Source organism: Lolium rigidum, chromosome 4 (genome assembly GCF_022539505.1).
Source record: "Lolium rigidum isolate FL_2022 chromosome 4, APGP_CSIRO_Lrig_0.1, whole genome shotgun sequence".
NCBI classification, from domain to species: domain Eukaryota; kingdom Viridiplantae; phylum Streptophyta; class Magnoliopsida; order Poales; family Poaceae; genus Lolium; species Lolium rigidum.
This window is the reverse complement of record NC_061511.1, coordinates 219,426,312-219,441,187: the sequence shown is the minus strand read 5'-3', so window position 1 is coordinate 219,441,187 and position 14,876 is coordinate 219,426,312. Positions and strand designations below refer to the sequence as shown.

General features: G+C 48.2%; 2 protein-coding genes and 1 pseudogene across 2 annotated transcripts; 1 reads left to right on the top strand and 2 right to left on the bottom strand.

Moving 5' to 3' along the window:
* Positions 1–343: 343 nt before the first annotated feature.
* On the bottom strand, positions 344–934 carry LOC124648288 (dirigent protein 1-like). Its single transcript, XM_047188077.1, has 2 exons — positions 774–934; positions 344–695 (listed from the first exon to the last, which is right to left on the bottom strand). Exons 1-2 carry the CDS (start codon positions 932–934, stop codon positions 344–346), a joined length of 513 nt encoding a protein of 170 aa, XP_047044033.1.
* Positions 935–7,425: 6,491 nt separating this feature from the next.
* On the top strand, positions 7,426–8,422 carry LOC124648287 (annotated as a pseudogene).
* A 1,623-nt stretch (positions 8,423–10,045) lies between these two features.
* Positions 10,046–10,858, bottom strand: LOC124707079 (50S ribosomal protein L12, chloroplastic-like). The gene has a single exon (XM_047238738.1). The coding sequence runs from the start codon at positions 10,776–10,778 to the stop codon at positions 10,248–10,250; it is 531 nt and encodes a 176-aa protein (XP_047094694.1). The 5' UTR covers positions 10,779–10,858; the 3' UTR covers positions 10,046–10,247.
* Between the last annotated feature and the right edge of the window lie 4,018 nt (positions 10,859–14,876).

Sequence of the window (14,876 nt, the reverse complement as noted above, 5' to 3'; positions counted from 1 at the left end):
TGAGCTTCTAATGGAATTTATAACAACAACCAGGTAGAATAGTTTTATTGTTGCGATAATATTTCTGCCAAGTTAGGATCTTTATACTCTATCCATCCTACCAAAAGTGTCTCAACTCTATCAAAAATTGGATGTACTATATTTAAATTTCGACAAAATTGAAATATTTTTGGTGGGATAGAGGGAGTATGAACTTTGGGGGCATTTTGAACAGTGATGGGAAACAGAAATCACACCGTACGTGCTAGAACGATGCACTTTTAACTGTGGCAACTGACAAGGACAAGAAGACTCCAAGCTACGGGAAATGTTGATAAAGGATCAACGAGCTGGATGTAGTCTTCTATGCGGCAAGGGTGAAGTAGGAGTCGAAGACGACGGCGATGGAGGTGTTTGTGGAGGCAACGAGCTCGCTGACCATGTACCCTCGTGCATAGCGGAGCTTGCCCGTGCCGCCCACGATGCTCTGCTCCCAGGCGCCCGACTCCCCCATGGGTCCCTGCGTCGTGAGCCCACTACCGCTGTACCCGCCGTAATCGGAGAAGACGAAGTTGATGGCGACGAGGCCGCTCCGGCCGTCGAGCGACGCGTGCACCGCCAAGCCCTGCGCCCTGCCGATGAGCCGCGACGCCGGGTCCGGCCCCTCCCGCACCATGTTGTCGAACACGTTCACGTCACCGAACTTTGATGAGTTCCTGCGTGTGCCCATCCAGTGATCCATGTGAGCAGAGGAGCAGAGCATGCTACTGGGTATATGTGTTGCTGGTGTTTACCTGTGCAGGCTGGCGACGTTGACGACGGTGGCGTTGGTGCCGACCTCGACCTCGTGAACGTAAAATCGGAGATGGGTGACCTCTACATCGGCGGCGGATGCAGCACCGCAGATCAGTAGAGCGGAGGAGAGAACAAGGAAGACGCCGCGAGCAACGGCCATGGTCTGAAGCTCTCAGCTGGTGGCTTATTCCCTTGCTCTTGCGCGGTGATGATATACCACACTCCAGTCCAACAAGACAACGGTCAATGGGTAGTAGGTTGAGGTGGTTGGAGTGTTCATCGTATTTCTGTTGATGACACTACAACTCATGGACATATTCCTTGTCATGAACGATGATTTGACGCAAATACGTCGACAAAATAGATAATTTATGGATGTGGGGCATTTACATTATGTAAACCTCGGCACTAGCCGCTAGCTAGCACTATATTGTTGGAATAGCTTTCACACGAGGAAGCATTCTTATCTCGAGCTCTATAGTTTTGTACTTCTCAGTTCCACGTAAATTGTCTGAAATTTGTTAAAATTTTGACAACCGAGTACCAGTGAGTTAGATTAATAATAAGAAAAAACCTCAACAAAACTCCATTAAAAAGCAAACTGGCTCTGGTGGTTAGGTTGTGGTGGAACCATCCCACTCAGGTTCAAGTTGTAGACTTTGCATGGGTGTTTGTGCTACCTAGATTTATTTAAGAATTTAACCGGTGCTATATTTTTAGTTGTAGGTGACGTGCCAGTCTACAACGAGGTGGCGCATGTGGTGACTTTATCAACCTTAAGATCCGCTGGCTCAGTCTCACGGAGGTGCTCATAATGGCATCTCTAGCGAGCCGACCCAAATCAGCGACCCAAATGGTCTGATTATGTCCATTTGGATCTGCCCGCGGATAATATTTGGATCGTGGTCCGCCTTCTAGGCCAACGCGCACAACGGGGAGGGACTCATGCAAGGGCACGTAGCGCCTTTTGCGGCCCAATTGTTGTGTTGGCTGCTTGAGTGTTGGTGACGTTGCGGCTTGAGGCCCGACGAAATATGCCGTCGTGGGTGCAGCTGTAGATGTCGGGCGCGCGCTGGGTTGCGCCGAGGCGGCGGGATGATGACCTCGCCCGGTGATTGTTGGCGGTATGATTGAGCCATATGGGCATCTTCATCGCCGGCGAGAGTGGCAACACTAGTTTGCACGCAGTGGCGATGGTTTTGGGGGTGACAGCCGCGCGTCTGGTCGTTTAAGTAGTGTTGGCCTTCAATGCTCGCGCAGCTTCCAGCACCATCAACGTCAATGCTAGTGCTGGAGCTGAGGCAACGGTGGTAGTGGTCAGCGATGGCTTTGATGGTCATGGCTGCCGCCGCCGGTGACCCTTCTCCTGTCGGGTCGCTTCCATGCAGGCTCGCGGCACGCGCGGGCGGACACGCATGTTGTCCGTGCAGCGTTCATGCAGATGCATCGGCTCCCAAAATTTGCTGGGCTGATGAGTCGAGCCGGATGGGTCGGTTCGTTTGGGTCGTCCCGTTGGAGTGTTGGTGACCGGTCTGCCTATCCGTGCTGACCGTTTCAGACAGGCCAGGATTGACTAGGTTGCTCCGGTGGAGATGCCCTAAGGATAGGATATGCGTGTGTTCGTGTTTATAGGGGTGAGTGTATGTGTTGTATTGTGTTTCCAAAAATCCATTTAGAAAATTAAAATGAAAAAGGCCCTAAACCGGAAAAAAAACCTATGCAGTAGATGGACTGCATTTCTGGCCCAACCCAAGGTCCAAACTCCAAACACATGGTAGCGATATACTCCATAATAATTTTCTAGAAAAACTATACGTACATGGCCCCTCGGCGCCGCCTCTCTAGTCTCTCCCCATCCTTCTCCAACTGATCCGTCTCGCCCAGCCGCTACTGACCTTGGAGACAGATCCAAAGGAATCACATCAATGTCCAACGTGGGAATGAAGATGCGGAAGTTCGTGAATGTGGTCACGGAGCATTACATGGACGGTTTGTGTTCGCTGTGCCGTATCAAGGCCAGCGACATCTTCTACGGATCCACGCAAGAAGCAGAGCAGGAAGCCAAGAATCGCATGGCGACGGATCGGCGCACGAAGAAGATGACCCTGTCTTCTCTACCGAAGCCACGAATCCAGTTCAACACTTCCCGTCCGGGCGACGGCAGCATGGACTTCCTGCCTTTCTACGGCGGCAACGACGACAGCAACAAGATCATCTGCGTCGACGCCGCCGGGCGGGCCGTCCTCTACGACGCCGGCTCCGCCGCCACCGTGGAGACACTGCCCTGCCTCCACATGCCCAAGGCGAGCGGCCCCGTGGCCCTATCCGTCGCGCGCCCCGGCGGCGCCCACGACCCCGCGCGGCCCGACGCGCTCTACGTCCTGGACAGGATCCGCGGCAGCTTCGAGGCCCTCGTCTACGGCGACCCCACCCCGCCGTCCCCGTACCAGTACCGTCTGGCGCGTTGCCCCGACATGTTCGTGTGGCACTGGCTCCGGCTCCCTCCGCCGCCGTACGCCAATGGCCCTGGCACCGTCCGGTCTTACGCGCTGCTGGACGGCAACACCATCTGCGTCTCCTCCGGCGCCGAGGACAGGTTCGGCACCTACTTCTTCAACACAGCCACAGAGCAGTGGACCAAGGCCGGCAGCTGGATCCTGCCCTTCTACGGGAGAGCCTACGCCGTCCCCGAGCTCGACAACCTCTGCTTCGGCATCCAAGACATCAAGCCCCACCACCTGTGCGCGCTGGACCTCTCCTCCTCCATTGACGGCGGTGGTGGGGCTCCAACTCCGAGGCTGCGGCACCACTGGCCAGACATGGACGAACCCAGGGGCTGGCGGCTGCAGAATGTCAGCATGGCGTACATGGGGACGGGTAGGTTTTGCATCGCCAAAACCTTTGACGTTGCTACCGTGCTCAACGGCGTGGAGGTGGTTCGCGAAAATGAAGGTACTGCATCTAAATCCAAACTCCGGATGATCAGGCACAAGTCTGTTCGTTACGGCTTACTCAAAGATGCCATCCGGTGTGTGCTCTAAGCAAATACTACGCCAAACGAGAGAAAACCCCACTTTCTTGTATACTACACAGCGGCGCCGCATATTTGTGTCTCCGTGCGGCGGCTGCAAGCCACTGTACCGTTGTTATGCGAGCGCGCACGAAAAGGCTGCAAAACCCGTTGCAACCAACCTAATCACGTCCCGCGACCGGTTGCATGCAACAGCGAGACTGTCCCAGCAACGGTAGCTTGGCCAGAACTTTCTCTTCCCCATGCGCTCTCAGTTGCTTAATAATGTACGCAATGTCATCTTTGACTTTTTGCATATCCATTACGGAGTAGCTGCCAGATAAATTGGTCATGGTTGCCGGATTACCAATTGCAAAATTAGTTAGGCCTAGTAATTAATTTCTGGTTACCTGATTAATTAGTCCTGGTAGCCAGGTTAAATTTTACGGAATTGCTAATTCTCAGGCGCCTGAGATTTATTAAATCTCAGTCGACTCATCTGCCGTTGAATTTGTTGTGCTAAGATGCGTGCAGTCCTTTGCCGTTTAGCTGTGCCGCTGGTGGTACAAGGCGCTCGTTGCTTCTTTTAGTGGGCTGCGCTGCTTCATGTGGTGCGGTGCTGTCTGGTGTTGCTTGTATTGTAAGCATGGGCTTTGTGGTACCTGGCCTTTTGTCTGGTCTGTGGCGTTTTTTTTTCTTTCACCCAGCGTTTACTTTTGATCTTCTACAAAAAGGGTGTGGAGCCGAGTCTACGATGTGTCCAAACTGAGGTTGAGTCTCAGTATACGATGTGTTTAAACTGAGGTTTTACGTGCATGCATTGAGGCATTGTCATACTGAAAAAATCTCGGCTACAAATTATATCAAATTGGAAAAATATCAGTTGCAATACGTCTGTAACTAAATCTCAGTTCCAAGCTATGTGTAACCAAAAAAAACTTAGTTGCAACCCATCTGCAAGCGGGAAAATACAAGTTACAACTCATGTGTAACTGATTTTTTTTTTTCACAGTTACAACCATGGTGTAACTGGAAAAAAAAACTCAGCTTCAATACATGTGCAATTAGTCGTATCTTAGTTTCTCCTTAGTTACAACCATGGTGCAACAGGAAAAAAATTTGCTAGTTACAACTCAAATGCAACCGTTAAGATTTGTGCAGACTACTACCATTTTGGCTCGCGCCCGCTTTCCCTTGGCGTGCAAGTGTATGATGATTCTTTGAACATTGGATTACGTCGTGCTTTGTGCTAGCTTAAGGACACATTGGTTGCTATTGAGATTTCTCCAGTTACACAATGGTTGTAACTGAGATTTTCCAGTTACATATGGGCTGCAATTGACATTTTCTAGTTACACATTGGTTGTAACTGAGATCATTTCCATTCGCACGTGAGTTGTAACTGAGATTTTTCCAGTTGCATGTGGATTGCAACTGAGATTTTCTGAGTTGCATGTGTATTGCAACTGAATTTTTTGGCTGCACATGGGTTAAAACTAAGATATTTCCACTTCCATGTTGGTTGCAACTGAGTTTTTTTTCTAGTTGCATAGTTTTTCTTTAGTTGCACGCAGGTTGCTACCGAGATTTTCTAGTTCCACATCGGTTGCAACTAGGATTTTCTTTAGTTGCATGTGAGTTGCAGCTGATATTTTTTTCCATTTGCACATGTGTTGCAATTGAGATTTTTCTAGTTGCATGTTGGTTGCGAATGACCCTTTTGCAATTGCACTTTGATAACAACTGGAAAAAAATTAAGTGCACGTGAGTTATAATTATTTTTCTAGTGAAAAAGAAGAGCATGCATTTTTCTCATATACTCTTATTTTTGAGCTAAGGAGAAAATGGCCAACCTCACGTAATAATTTAGTAAAAAATGGGCATTTTTTGTTGTTGCTTCGGTGGCCTTCTGGTGTTTTTATATGTAGGCCTATGTAATGCAATTCCAAGAGCCACCATCCAAACAACAGAAAATTCAAATGGCCAACGCAGCCCATAAAGAGCGAACCAGTATCGCAGTCGGAGTACGTACGTTAGTGAACTGCTGACGTCAGGTGACTTAGATTTAATTAAATCTAAGTCGCCTGAGCTCCAGGTGTGCCCTAAATTTTAGTAATTGACATATTAATTAGGTTATATGTTTGCCAGATTCCTAATTGCCAGGTTAATAAATCCTAATTACCGGATTAATTAAGCCGCCATGGAGCTCCTCCCCCATCGTCCCGTCTCAGCGTCGCCGTGGCCCGTGAATCTCATTTGCCGTCAGCCTCAACACAACGCCGTCATCACGCTCACTCTGGCCGCTGAGTTCTTCCTCGTTGCCCCGCAAGGTAGAGGACTCCTCCCGGCCCTGGCTTGATATCGGCGGGCGCCTCCACGGCTGCCCGTGCTCGGCTGCGACGGCGGCCTCCCGCGCTGCTCCATGCTCGCCGGCGGCGGCCTCCTGTGCTGCTCCGTGCTCGCCGGCGGCAGCGGCCTCCCGCACTGCTCCATGCTCGCCGGCGACGACGGCCTCCCCCGCTGTTCCGTACTTTCCGGCGGCCTCCCTGTCCGTGGTGGCCTCTCCGGCTGTTGCATGCTCGCGCCGCAGCAAGCTCCTTGATCTTCCTTGCCAGTTTCCCAACGATGACTTTCCGTCACGGTTTCGCAGAGAGAGAGATTTGTGTGATCGAGGATAGGCTTGAGGAGATAAGATGCGGGAATGAGTGCGATACCCTTTGGATGAGATGTAATCGGTCATTTAGGGGCCAGGATGCATTTTTCTAATGATGGCCCCGCCGCACGGGAGAGCCAGCAGTGCGGCGTCGCCTTGTAGATTTTCCCAACAGTTTATGTATGGACATATGATAAATGGAATGATTCAAAAAGGAATAAGTCAAAAGTTCCCTTCCTGACAAGGACAATACCATCATGCCATTTTAAGTATTTCTCTTCCGCATGCCTATAGTCTCTTACTCCCTCCGTTCGCAAATACATCGCGTTCTCGGTTTAGTTAAAGTCGAACTCTATAAACTTTTAATCAAATATTTACAAAAAAATATTAACATCTATAAAGTAAAATATATTGTACTCCGTATTAGAATCATCACAATGTATACTTTCATATTGATCAAACTTTGCAAGCTTTGATTTTAATTAAAGGTAAAGCGTGAAGTAAATAAAAATAGAGGAATTACAAGTAACTAGTTACACCTCATAGTACAGTATGAATCTTGAAGCAAATTTAATAGCTTGGATATTTTTTCACACTTACAACCCACTTGCAACTAGAATAACCTCAGCTGCAATGGACTTGCAATTAGCAAAAATCTCAGTTGCAATCGACTTGTAATTAGAAAAATCTTAGTTGCAACCTACTTACAACTATCATGTCAACATGAATTACGAGTCAAATCTAATGACCGTGGGAGATGACTGAAACATACTGTAGTAAAAATTAGGCTCATGATTTCTAGCCAATAGAAAACGATACGACTCTTTCACTAAAAAATCAAAGTGTAACACAGCTGGCGAACGCGTACGTAATCGCACGTCTTGCAATCGGCTTAAGCATGTGCAGCTGCGCGATAGCTCGAATACACACGTGCGAATCAAAGCCAAACCACGGATGGCAAGAGGAAGAAGCTTGACACGTCGTGGCCATGGCCGTTTCGGGACCTCCTCGCGAGCGCCTTTCCGAGTTAGGCGTGCCGAAAGTGCCCGCTCACGTCGCCGTCCGGCCCAGCTCCGACTATATCTGCATACAACGCGGCGAGTTGGATACCGCGTCACGCCGCCGGCCTTGTTGGACCGGGCTTGGTCAGTTTGCAATGCAGGACGGCGGCGGCGGCGGCGAGGAGACGGCCGTGAGGAAAGGCCCCTGGACGATGGAGGAGGACCTCATCCTCGCCAACTACGTCGCCGTCAACGGCGAGGGCGACTGGAACAGCCTCGCCCGCGCCGCCGGTACGTCTGTGAATTGGTTGATCGATCTCTCCCTCGTGTAATTTCTGTTGCATGGCGGTGTGTGTGGGCGGTGTGTGTGGGCGCCGCCGGTATGCATGGCGGTGTGTGTGGGCGCAATTCTATATGCATGGCTCGATTAATTGATGGATGGGTGCACGCAGGTCTGAACCGCACGGGGAAGAGCTGCCGGCTGCGGTGGCTGAACTACCTGCGCCCGGACGTGCGGCGCGGCAACATCACGCCGGAGGAGCACGAGCTGATCGTGGAGCTCCAGGGAAGGTGGGGCAACCGCTGGTCCAAGATCGCCAGGCACCTCCCCGGCCGCACCGACAACGAGATCAAGAACTTCTGGAGGACCAAGGTCCAGAAGAAGCGCGGCGAGGGCGCCAGCGAGAGCGCCGGGTATCAGCCGGCGGGCACGGCGTTGGCGGTGACCGAGTCCCAGAGCAGCAGCAGCAACTCCGTGGGCCGGGCGCCGGACAACGACGTCGGCGGGCAGCCGCGCGCCTGGGGTGATGACCATCATCATCAGCTGGCTACGTGGGCCATGGTGGAGGATCCGCAGGTGGTGGCGCGTGTACCGGCGGCGTGCTGCCGGAGTTTTTGCAGGCGGCGGTGTTGGCCGCGGGCGACAGCTTCTGGGGCCTCGAGGAGTACTGGCCCACGGTGCCGTCGCTGCACAGCGATTGCTGACTGTGATATATACCGCCGCGTGTATAGATCGTCCTATCGGTGTGTGTACGGCTTCAGCAAAATTTCAACTGAACTCTTACGGTGACGAATTATTTTGTGTACGCGAAAACATGTTACCCATTTCGCTTCAATTCTTGTCAGCCTGAGACATGATTTTTTTAAAAAAATATTCCACCCATCTGTTAATAATAATCATCAACAACAGGAAAAATATGCCTTAAGTATGCCGGAATATTATTATTAAAAAACTGGCTGAGTTTCATATGAATTCGAACCGATTTTTTCGTGGTTTGTGGTGAAGGTCCGAAAGTTGTGGTTTTCATCTCTTGGTTTGTCGTTCCCTTTTGATTTAGTCACTCCGGGTATCCTCAGGTTGAAACAGGTTCAAATTCTCAAAGTTCTGTTTTTATAACGGAAATCAGTCCCGATAAACTTTCATTAAGTCAAAGCGATGGAGTTACAGTATACAAGAAGGACCCTAAAAATATTTAAAATTACAATTAAATTCTATAATTTTGCATCAAGGACCTTAGATCTAAAGAAGAAAACACGATCGGGTCCAGCTCCATCCTTGACACGCTCGTGACGCATCCAACCATGGCGACCCCAGGGACAAGACCACTTGGGTCACCAACTCGCCATAGCGGATGCCAATCATGGCGGGGCTGAAGGGTCTCTAGAGTTGGAGGTTGATGAGGACCTTGATCTGGCCATCGCCACCGAGGATGCACCCCAGTAGCCTCGTTGCCGTGTGCAAGTTTTCTGTTGAGGAGCTTGACGCAACACTCCAATCTTCCCCACAAGCTCCAGATCCCATCGGATCTAGACCGATTCCATGACGCACTACATTTCCCATCACCAAGACGATAAGGACATCAACAGAGCCCTTTGGGAGCTCAGTCCTTCTTCACGGTGAAAATTCAATATCTCCGATCAGGCGACGACAACGCTCATGCATTGTTTTTTTAGGCGACGCTTTTGAAAAAACTTTTTGCGGTCCTAGTGTTGTCTTTGTTGGTGGTTAGAGTGTTTTTGCAAGTGTTTCATAACTGCGGCGGGTCTTTGTTTTTTATTATTATTGTGTGCATCCTTGATGTTTTTGGATATCTTGTTGGTTGATATCTTCATGATATTAATATTATATTCTTTTTTATAAAAGAAAGTGCCGTATGGCACGTGCGAGTGAGTTGGATTGGTTTGCAAAAACAGCGTGTCAGCTTCACTGAAATTTCAACTGAACTCTCACGGTGACCATTTAAACGTAATTTCCTCTGACAAATTCTTGAAAGACGAATAGCCATGATTAATTTCGTTGGAATTTTTTGAATATTAGGGCTGAATCTTCAGATGAATTTGGCAAAATGCCGGTCTAGTGCCAGTACCATACATACCATTAGCGAACTGTCGAAAGTGAAATTTGCATTTTCAAAGTCTTCAGGCTTTGTCTTAGCACTCGTGTATGGAGGACAAAGCTCACGGAAGTAGACTCGAGTTCCTGCAACTGTGCTTACCGTAACATGACCTCTACTGCAGCTACTCTGTCAGGCATATCGATTTCCCGTGTCTGCAGACGAATTTCACATCGATCCCCAGGCCAACCAACAGGGATCACGAAATCCAGAATGAAACAAACACCACAATGTGGTTGTGCGTGCCAATCCATCTACACTCAGCTGGCCATCATCATCGAACTGAAGAAAATAAACAGAGTAGAAAGACGCAGAATCTTGCAACCGGATACAATTACACAAAACGCCTTCTGCAGAAGGTAAAATTTGGTGGAAAATTATGGGGAAGTCCTAGTAGTAGCTCAGCAATGCCAAGATCAGGCGATGGTGACCTTGGCGCCGACGGCCTCGAGCTGCTTCTTGGCGTCCTCGGCCTCGTCCTTGCCGACGGCCTCCTTGAGCTTCTTGGGGAGGCCCTCGATGAGGTCCTTGGCCTCCTTGAGCGCCAGGCTGGTGAGCGCGCGCACCACCTTGATGGTCGCGATGCGGGCGCTGCTGGGCACCTCGTCGATCACCACGTCGAACTCCGTCTTCTCCGCCGGCGCCTCCGCCTCCGCGGCGGCAGGCGCGGCGGCCACGGCTGCGGCCGGGGCGAACGACGCCGCCGACACGCCGAGACGCTCCTGCAGGTGGTCCACCAGCAAGCGGGCCTCCTCTAGGGTGAGCCCCGCGATGGCGTCCCCCAGCTCGAGCACCTTCGGGGAGGCGGTAGTGGTGGTGCACGCAACGGCGACGGAGGGGCGCCGGCCGTGGCTCATGTGGACGAAAGGGTGTGACCGGGGGAGGGAGGAGGTGGCTGGTTTGGTGTGCAGGAGGGAGAAGGCCGAGGAGAGTGCGGTGGAAGCCATGGCCGCGGTGCCGAGTGTGGTTCTTGGATGCTCTGCTCTCTGGCTTTGGAGCTGGCAATGACACAGGCGAAGAAAGAGGCGCGAGCGAGGAGGATAAGATAAGACGGGTTAGGAAACGAATGTGACGTGCGTTAGCCACGACGGTGGCGCGTTGCTGGCCGTCGGATCAGTGATGGATCACAACGGAAAGAAAAAGTCGCGACTACAGCCACCGCTCTTAGTTTGTTGAACTCTCCTCTCGTCAAGAATCGATTCATTTTGTTTGCGAGGGGCAACCTGAGAAGGAGCACAGTGAAACAGAACGTTGGATTCTTATCTTTGCTTGCCATGCTCGGAAGGAACAACCTAAAATTGCAGAGTTGGCAAGCTCCATCCAAACCTCGCCTTGCGCACACTAACCTCTACCCAGCCTTTGAACTCACTCAAAGCATAAAACCCATGGCCGCTGGCTAGGCGCAGCAAACATAAGTACGCCCCCAATCGTCTCGTCTTGCCTCAATCACGATTCACAAATCAAGCGAGCAGCAATGTCGATCGTGTCTGCGGCCATGGCGGAGACGGGCATCATCATCCGCGCGCGCCGGCTGCGGGGCGCCTTGTCGTCGGCCGGCGGTGGGGGGTCGTACACGGCGGCGTTCATGGTGCTAGGCGTGATCGCGGCGCTGCTGGTGATCTCCTGCCTCGTCAGGCGGGTCTGTACCAAGAAGCAGCTGCGCCTGCGCACGCGCAGGGACCGCGTCGCCTGCTATGACGACGGCAACGAGGGCGGCTTGCCAAGATGGAGACTGCGACGGTGATGACGGTGCCGGCTGTGGTGACGGCGGAGATGCGGTCGTTGTCTTGAGGTACGGAGACAGCGGCGGACCAAGTGGTGTCAAGGCGTAAATAGTCGAGGTTATGCACGGATGAGTATTTCAGAAATAGTCGAGGCGGACCCATTGTTTCAGTTCTTCTGTTTAACATTGTGGCGGATTCCTTGCGTGATATGATATCAGCAGCTAAAACGAATGGCCACTTGCAAGTGTTAGTTCCACATTTGGTCGTGGCATTACCAATTTGCAATATGCCGACGATGCAGACGATAAAGATTTGCATTACCTTTTTTATGAATTTATTTATGAGAAAAATCTGAATTTGTTCATGTATTGCTAGGAAGCGATGCAGACGCTAAAGATAAATTTTAAGTAGAGTAATTTAATTGTCTTAGGTGTTGACATGGAGCAAGAATACATGGTGGCAAATATTTTCGATCCTGAAGTAGATTCTTTAGGATTGACATATTTGGGGGTGCCAACATCTTGAAAAAAGCTCATTGCCTCCATTCGATATCATGGTGCCTAAAGTGTCCAATAAAATCGAGAATTGGCAGGAAGTGTCGGCAGTGGATAGAAAGGTGTTGATTGATATCTCTCTTAGAATTATTCCAATTTAAATTATGAAATTTTATCAACTCACTTACGGGACCATCACAAGTTAGGTAAAGTGCATGTGCTCAAAGGAAAAAATTATGGCATCGTCGGCATGATGTAAACTAACAATTCCACCTTCAAAAATATCAGACAACAAACCAACCTTAATTGTCTCAAGACAGATGATGGTAGCCATGCTTAAAACCATGATCACAAGGTGCAATAATTTGGAACCCATACACGGAGAGGTTGGGTATTTCTATAAACCCTACTGTGAATTTCCAATTACACAAAATTATTTAGTCGCCTGATCTTCTTCACATCGACCAGGCTTTCACTATGGAGGAAATCAAAGCCGTGGTTAATGAAATGCATTGTGACAAAGCTCCTAGCTCTGATGGATTCACTAGAAAATTCCTGAAAACATGTTGGCCCACCATCAATAATGATTTCATCAAGCTTGTCAATGATTTCTACTCCGGTGAGCTAAATTTAGATAGTATCAATTATGCTTTTATTACCCTTATCCAAAAGTAAATGATCCAGAGACTGAATGATTTTTGGCTTATTTCATTGATGAGCCTGCCACAAAAATTTCTCACCAAACTGCTCGCCAATAAACTACAAAAGGAAATTATACCTATTATACACAAAAATCAATATGGTTCTATTATGGGAAAAACCATACATGAATGCATTGGATGAGCTTTTGAATACCTACACATTATTCGTCAATCAAATAAGCCTATTGTCATTCTCAAGATCGATTTTGGAAATGCCTCCGACAAAGTGGAATACTCTACACTAATTGAAATGCTCGAAGCCAAATGATTTGTGTTAGACAAGGGGATCCATTATCCCTACTTATTTTTGTCATTGCTGCTGATTTGTGCTTGACAAAGAGGTGACATTCAACTACCCATTGATAATGATTTTGGGACAAAAAATCCCATCATTCAATATGATGATGACACCCTCCTTATTATACATGCAGATCCTATCAGTTAGATCATCTTAAAATTATTTTATTGCAATTCAGTGAGTCTAAATTTCAATAAAACAGCAATCGTTCATATCAATGTGGATGACAATACAACGCAAAACCTAGCTCTTCCAATTCGATGCGAACTTGAGAATTTACCTTTTGCATATCTAGGACTTCCCCTTGAAACCACGAGACCGCCAGTCGGTGATCTCATGCACATGTTGTCCAGATTAGATAAGAAACTATATGGTATATCCTCTCTGATATCTTATACCAGAGAAGATTAACTGTGTCATTAATGTCATGCCTATGTTTGTTATCTGCTTAATGGAAATACATGTGTCTATATTCATTCACTTCGACAAAAGTGGTAGATAGTTTTTATGTGGAGGAAAGGATATCCTTAAACAAGGAAAATACCTTGCAAATTGGCAACTAGTTTGCAGACCAAAATACTGAGGTGGGCTTGGTGTATTGGATTTGAGATTGCAAAATCGGGCCCTATTACTAAAAACCTACACAAGTTCGATAATCATCATGATGTGCCATGGGTTAACCTGATTTGGCAAGCTTATTATAACAGATCCACCCCTCATGTGATTGGCCCCAAAGGCATGATTTTTATGCTATGTCGGACATCTACAGGAGTCTTACATCTTGCATGATCGATAATGGAAAGTCATCCTCTCTGTGGAAAGATACATGGAATGGATCTATCAGAGAAAATCTTTACTCACATCTGCAGTCCTTTGCCAAAGATGAAATTATTACTATGAACAAAGCACTCACAACTACTCATGAAAATATCTATGGACTTTTCCAGCTCCCTCTTTCAGTGGATGCACATGAGGAATTACACAAACTTCAAGAGGAATTGAACAACATTGACACAAGCAACCATGACTCTTGGAAATTTCTTTGGGGTGATACGAAATTCGCCGCAAAAAAAAATACACAGTCCTTGCTAGCAAGTATGCAACCCCAAATCCATTTTGAACATTTGGAAACCTGTTGCATGACGAGACAATTTTTTTTTTGTACGGCTTCTCCTTCATGGCAGACTAAATACTAAAGACCAGATGCAATGGAAGAAATTGTTCATTGAATATACTGATTGTGTTCTCTGTGAAAATTGCGGTATGGAAAATCTTCTACACCTTTTCTTTCAATGTGATTTCAGCCAAAGTTATTGGTGGGCTCTTGGAGTTTAATGGAATACGTATCTCGATATTTATAATATGAACAATGATGCTAAAGATAGATACTCTCAAGACTTCCTGATGGAAATATTGATTACTGGATGTTGGAGTTTATGGGAGCAAAGGAATGATGCCATTTTCACAGATATATATCCTTATATTTTCCTAGATGATTATTAGATTCAAACATTTATTCTCCATGTCCATGTATAAAGATAGGCCGAGTCTATAGAATCATGGCTTGCTACCTTATGAATTGTAATTGGTACTAGATAGCACAATTTCACATTGTCCACCACAATGTTTATAAAATAGAAAATGACATAGTAGGGGCCTTCCCTACTGTTTTGTGTAAAAAAAAAACTACGTCTAGCCGCTTATGTTAACGTTTTGGAAAAAAGATACATTTGTAACCAGATTGACAAAAATGGGGAAAGCAGGTCCGCCTGTTTGAGGCCTCCAGATTAACACGTTCATAAGCTTTCTGGTAAATCAATTTGAGAAG

Coding starts and splice junctions, on each gene's coding strand:
- LOC124648288 (XM_047188077.1), bottom strand. CDS start 934: ATGGCCGTTGCTCGCGGCGTCTTCCTTGTTCTCTCCTCCGCTCTACTG. Junction 696..773: donor AACGTCGCCAGCCTGCACAG/GTAAACACCAGC, acceptor GGGCACACGCAG/GAACTCATCAAAGTTCGGTG.
- LOC124707079 (XM_047238738.1), bottom strand. CDS start 10,778: ATGGCTTCCACCGCACTCTCCTCGGCCTTCTCCCTCCTGCACACCAAA.